Genomic DNA, 6,751 nt, shown 5'->3' on the forward strand with positions numbered 1-6,751 from the left:
CGCAAGGGTAGACTTGTTTATAACTCAACTGAGCGGTATAAGATTTTAGAATAGGTGCGAGGACAGACTTACTTATAACTTGGCCAAGTGGCACAAGAGTCTGGGATATGTTCAAGGAAAGACTCGCTTATAACTCAGCCAAGCGGCAAGAGAGTCTGGAACAAGCGCAAGGGCAAACTCGCTTATAACTCGGCTGAGTGGAACGAGAGTCTAGAACGGGCACGAGGGTAGGCTCAATTATAGCTCGGCGGGGCAGGATGAGAATCTAGAATAGGAGCCAGGGTAGGCTTGCTTATAACTCGGCCGAGAGACATGAGAGTTTGGAACAGACGTGAGGGCAAGCTCGTTTATAATTCGACCGAACGACATAAGAGTCTGAGATTTGATATTGTAGGCACGGTGTATGACTCGAATGTCTTGGAGAGTTGGAGAGGCATGATATATGACCCCAATGCCTTAAGAGTTGGGGGCATGGTGTATGACCTGGAGAGTTGAGGATGAATGGTGGAGAACTTAGGAGGAATGGTGTATGACCCGAATGTCTTAAATAATTAGGAAGGTGCGGTTTATGACCCGATTGTCTTAGATAACTGGAGAGGTATGATATATGACCTGAATTCCTTGGAGAGTTGGGGCATGGTGTATGACCCGGATGCCTTGGAGAACTGAGGAGGCACGGTGTATAATCTGAATGCCTTGGAGAACTGGGAACAATGTATAACCCGGACGCCTTAGAGAATTGAGGAAGCATTGTGTATGACTCAGATACCTTGAAAAACTGGGAGCACGATATATGATCCGAATGCCCTAGAGAATTGAGGAAGCACAATGTATGACCCAAATATTATAGAGAGCTGGGGGCACAATGTATGGCCTGAATACCTTGGAGAACTGGGGAGGCACGGTGTATGATCTGAATACCTTGGAGAGATGAGGGCATGGTGTATGACCTGAATGCCCTGAAGAACTGAGGAGGCATTGTGTATAACCCGAATGTCTTGGAAAACTGAGGAGGCAAGCTGTATGACCCAAATGCCTTAGAGAGCTAGGGCACGATGTATGACCCAGATGCCCTAGAGAACTGAAGAGGTACAGTGTATGCCCCTAATATCTTGGAGAACTAGGAGCACAGTGTATGACCTGGATGCCCTAGAGAATTGAGGAGGCATGGTGTATGACCCGAATGCCTTGGAGAACTAGGGGCATGGTGTATGACCCAGATGCCCTGGAGATCTGGACTTCCTGTTTGATAAGGAGATATTCTAGAATTTAAATTTAAAAACTTAAGTTCATACTTATTTTGAGATGGCTTGAGCTGATAATCCTAATCCATCGAGCGGGGATGGATGAGCCAAGTGGCATGGCAGAGCTGCTATCAGGGCATTCCTACAACTGGAGTTGTTCCAACACTATCGATTGATTTAAAATTTTGGTCCTTTGGGCTTTCTAGTCGGACGCCTATTTTGACTTTCGTCGATCAGATTTGACTTGCCAGTTGGGTGTTGTTCCTTTTAATTATTGTTGATCAACGTTTTGTTTAGGATGAGACTTCACGTGAAGATGCCGCTCAGATGTTTTGATCCTCAAATTTGTCAATCCGCTATTTGGTTTGAGCATCTGTCAGACTCTTCTTACTATGTTCTTAAAGGAGATTCTCAAGAGGAGGACGAGGATGATCCTTTATTCACTTCTCTTGACTCGGCCGTTCGACGAAGCCTCTTGGCATACTGATGTCACTCAATGGTATTATGATGAGGAGATTAATGGTGGTCACAAAAATGTCTATGTCTTTTAGGCGATGACTAATCTACTTCCTGCACTGCCCTTTCTTTCCGGATTGGCAAAAGATTCAGGCTGGAGTCTTTGGGGCGCTCTAGAGGTGGTAGCGGTTTTCGACTAGCTTGGCCGATCGGAGTTGAGACAGTTGTCTCCTTTTGAGTAACCTAAGCTTCCTCTACATTAATGTATTTGACCGCTTTCTCCAGCAGATTGTCAATGTCCTTTGAGGGATTTTTGACGAGGACTTGGAAAAATTCTCCTTCTAAAAGGCCTTGGGAGAATGTGCTTATTAATATTTTGAAAGTGGTGGACAGAGCATTTAGTGCCACTTGGTTGAATCGTTTGATGTATACTCGCAGGGATTCTTTGGCCCCTTGCTAAAGTATAAACAGGCTCAGGTTGATCTTCTGATATCTCCTGCTGCTGGCAACGTGGTGCAAGAAGGCTTTGCGAAAATCTTTGAAGAAGCAAATGGACTCAGCTGGGGGCTGGCTGAACCATCTTTGTATCGAGCCGAAAAGAGTGGTAAGAAATACTCAACACTTAACAACATCCATGTATTGATGAAGGAAGATTGTGTTTTCAAATCTAAGTAGATGATCTTCAGAGTCAGTCACTCCTCCGTATTCTCCGATTGTCAAAGGGCGGAAGTGGCTTGCAGCTTGTCCTCTAAGATTTCTTGTGAGAACGATATACTCATCCGTTCGAGAGAACCATTTAGGACATGCGCCTTCCCCTTTGGTGGGTCCCAGACAGGTGCATCTCCAAAAGATGACACTTGATGCCTCTCTATTCGGCCCATTTCATCGAATGGAGTGTGGAACAGTGTCCGGTGATATGCAATCGGGGAAGGCGTCACGGGTGGAAGGTCGATTGGTTGAACAGGTGGTTGCACGAAGCTAGCCGTTGGATGAATTGGTTGGAACCCAGTTTGGCTTTCCACTCGGGTCCCTAGTTTAGTGTGAGGGTTTGCCATCGACACAGCCGAGACATGTGGTAAGTGATATGCGGCTACTTGTTGTTGTTGTTGTACCAACTTCTGCGCTCGGAAAGATATCACTAACTCCAAATCCTCTTGCGACATGGTAATTGTAGTAAGTCATCTAACTTCTTCTATCTCTGCGCTTCAAATTTAGGTGAAGTTCCCATAAACGATGTCAAATTTGATCTTATTTGAAAGCGGTGAAGATGACACGCTAGGCAGATGACTTTGTTGTCGACTGAGAGAAAACTCTGAGTTAGAGAAGAGATGACATCTAATACTCCTTCTTGGCACTCCTTGATGCTCACACCACAAAGAGAGCAAAGGGGAGCGCTAGAGCAAGAACCAAGGAGGGGTTCCTGGCGTAGACACTTCGACGCTCAAGTCAGTATAATAGTCGCGCGAAAAGTAGAAGAGATGATGAACAGTAGAACAATAGTATAAATGCGCGAGTATGCGGATGCGTATGCCTTCATGCGCGTACTTAGACAACGGAGATGACTGCCCTTTTTATACCGCCCCTCATAGCCTTTATAGTTAATGAAGTGGTAGAAAATGTCTAGTGTCAGAATATGTCAAACAGTTAAGGATGTACGATAGCTTCTCCATGGTTGAAAGAAGATTTTGTTGCATCTATATGTTAGAATAATGACATATTCCTTAACAGGTTGTTACGATTCTCTGATGATACTGTCTCCTAGAGAGAGTCTGATCGGCTCTAGACCAACCAGCTATAGACTAGGAGTCATGCTCATATGGGGAGCTGAGCTCATAAGTTCGACCAACGTTGGGGTTGAACCGGCTGTATGCTGGGAGTTATGTTCATGAGAAGTGGGGAATTGGATCTCGTAAGTCCGACCGCGCTGGGTGGGGTGGATGTAAGTTGAGAGCTTTGCATTTGAAGAAATGGGGAGCTGAGCCCCTAAGGTCCGACTAACCTTTGAGCGACCTGGTTTATGTTGGGGATTCAACATCCGCTCGGACAATATGCCCGATTGGACTTTATGTCGAGGGTTTATCTTATGCTCGGCCGCTATACTTGAATATAGAGTTTGGTTTAGCCGAATGATGTGCCTAGCGTGTCGGATCGACCCTTTGGTCCGATTGGTCAGAGCATTCGTCAATGACATGGGACTTATCTCGACATGATATCGATACGACCTGAGAGTTGATCTCCTTTTTGACTTTGACTATCATATCAACCAATTTTCTTAATGTCAAACCCTACTTCAGGGGTCCCATCTTACTGGCCGTATAAATGTGTAAAAGCATTTTTGGAGCATGCTGCACCAAGTGCTAATCTCCATCTGCAACTTTACTCAACGTCTAGAACAGTTTCCTGTTAAATTTCATTAATTTAGGCCATGAGTGATACGATTCCCCAATTCATGTTTCCATGTCAATTCCTCTGTTCATTGAAAGAGTGAAATAACACTCCATCCCATCTATTTATACAAAACTAGATGAATGAAGGGTATTCAGTCCCATAACAACAAGGAGCTGTGAGACTCTCCACTCTATCTACCAAAAGAAGAAAAGATTCAAGGTACAGTCTCAGGCCACTTGATCACTGAGTCAGCTGCAGATATCCAACTTGAGAATCTGAAACTGCTTGTTTCAAGCACTTGAAGGATCTCTGGTAGCTCAGGAACCCCATGAACCAGAACTCAAAGTCATCTACTGTAACTACTTGGATGTACTTTTGACTTGGCTTCTCGGAGTTCTCACTTTGTATGGCTCTCTTGATGCTCCCAACTGGAATCAAAACCTGCTCAGCAATTCAATTTGATCACTGTCAGTATTCATCTTAAATGATTGCTTACATGTTTCTTCATTTATCGATTAAATTCATGTACCTTGTAGGGCACTCTGGTCAAGTTTCCCTTTGGAGAAGTGAGCCTGAGAGATCTGTCACTGTGGAATGCAATTTTCTTGTTTGAGATGAAGAGCAGCCCTGCAATAGGACCAGCAGTGGTGTACAGATAGCACTGGAAGGCCTTCCTCAACTTCTCCCCCTTTTCGACGCAGAAATTCTTCCGAAAGATCCTCTCGAGACCTCCGGCTTGAAGGATCTTAGCCCCCAGGCTGAACTTTCCCTTCAGAATTTCTGAAAAGTTGGCGCCTAAACTCACTGCAATGCACATCAGAAAACAAATGATGGAACTGAATTGCATGAGATGAACTGAACTGAACTAGCTAGTTAAGTTGAGTACCATGATCACAAATACTTTCTGCCTTCTTGCTGAACTTGTTCATCCAGTCGACCACATGTTCAGACTTTCCTGAAAAAAAAGAAAGAGAAAATCCTTTTGAGTTTCTGAAAGAGAGTTTATAAATAGAAAAATTAACAAGCAGTCAAGGGGGAAAAGAAACAAGATGAAACATACTTGGCTTGTATCGTGAACGGCCACACGAAGCCGAATGAAGAGTTAATCTTCTGCAATCTGTTGCAGAGGCATGTTGGAGATTCTTGAGAGGAATTCCAACTACGCGGCGGCTGTTGAGTACCTCCATTGGATGAGATGAAGCTCCTCAATTCTCTACTAGTGCGAGAGATGCCTTCTTGCTTGATCCAGATGGACAAATTTATAAGATGCATTCGGATTCATGGTGCAGAGTCATCACCATGTCATTAGCCCTAAAGGTGTTCAGATAAAGCCAGAAGATGTGAAAAACTTTGATCATCTATCTTTTGCTCCATGTGATCAAAAGGCATTGAGCCACCTAAACTTTATTTTGTGCTTGTTATTCAAATCTATCTGACACAAATCTTTGTCAGCAGCCCGGTGCGTTGCCTTCAGCTGGTGCTTTGCTTTAGTTGTCTATGTGGAAAGTAAATCTTGTGAATTGGACCTGAGATGGATAAGAAGTAATTGGTCAAGATTGGAAGACTACCTTATGATGGAAGGAAAGTGGTTGAATCTCAATTGATAAAATAAGGGAGAGAAAGAAAGTGCCAAAGTTGACAGTTGCATGTATGAATTAGATCACAGTGCACATGTTCAGTTATTAGTTTGTGCAGTTAGAAGACAGTCATGAAGAGCAACTAGCTTCTGGAAGATTCGTATGAATGCATGGAGTGGATTAGTTTGCATGCCCTTCCAATGGCCAACATTAACCTTGCCTTGAGCCTCTGGAACTCCAAAACAAGCAGTTCCCAATTAAGGTTACTTTGGCCATCATATAAACTTTTCAGCCCTTCATCTTCTCCAAAGAATGTAAAAACTCTAGAATAATGATCATGTTATATCTTTCAAGTCTCCCTCTGAATGCTTGCTTCTCAAATTCTACAATCATGCTACCTAATTCTGCATATAGAACGCTGGTTGGAAACCAACATGCTTAAGACCCCCTTGCCTGCTTGCATCCATGAGGACTTGGCCACGGTTCTGAACGACAGTTTGGATGATTATTGGCCAAGCATTTCTGAAAACCATATGGCTTTGCCAAGCAACAAAAGACTAGAAAGTCTCGCAACAAGCTTTGGATGATTATTTGGCTGAGCCTAGAGGCTAAGAGGATGATGGTAAGAACATGTTCAAGGAATGATCCTAGCAGTACCTTCATTGAATGTTATTCTCCTACTCACTGATGTAACTAAGTCGCATGTACAAATACTATGGAGTGCATGTGTGCCACGTCTAGTGTATCGCCCTCGTGAGTTTCCACTATAAATCATCCTTTGACAAGGAGTAAGTAATAAGGTAAATTTATTTACAAAATTCCAATTTTTTTTAACAATTGAATCAATCCTCTCAATAAAAATGAAATGTAAAGCTAATGTAGAAGAAGATTACTAAGGTGCTTGAGTTGAGGCTTCAACTTTATCCAAGCCCTTAAAAGCTTTAAGCAAAATTAGGAAGGATTTTTAGCATATTTTCATGCAACCCATAACTAGTTCAAAGTCCTCCAAGGAATTATATAAGAAACAGTTCTTACAACTGTATTTTGTTTGCCTTCAATCATCAACTTAAAACACCCTTTAGTCAA

At 43.1% G+C, this 6,751-nt stretch overlaps 1 protein-coding gene across 1 annotated transcript; it reads right to left on the minus strand.

Annotated features, from left to right (window-relative positions):
• Positions 1-4,150: 4,150 nt before the first annotated feature.
• LOC122051133 (GEM-like protein 7) lies at positions 4,151-5,416 on the minus strand. The gene is made up of 4 exons (XM_042612091.1): positions 5,149-5,416; positions 4,975-5,043; positions 4,618-4,892; positions 4,151-4,529 (listed from the first exon to the last, which is right to left on the minus strand). The coding sequence occupies exons 1-4, from the start codon at positions 5,273-5,275 to the stop codon at positions 4,329-4,331; spliced, it is 672 nt and encodes a 223-aa protein (XP_042468025.1). The 5' UTR covers positions 5,276-5,416; the 3' UTR covers positions 4,151-4,328.
• Positions 5,417-6,751: the final 1,335 nt, after the last annotated feature.

The sequence above is a fragment of the Zingiber officinale genome, chromosome 3A, assembly GCF_018446385.1.
Source record: "Zingiber officinale cultivar Zhangliang chromosome 3A, Zo_v1.1, whole genome shotgun sequence".
NCBI lineage: Eukaryota > Viridiplantae > Streptophyta > Magnoliopsida > Zingiberales > Zingiberaceae > Zingiber > Zingiber officinale.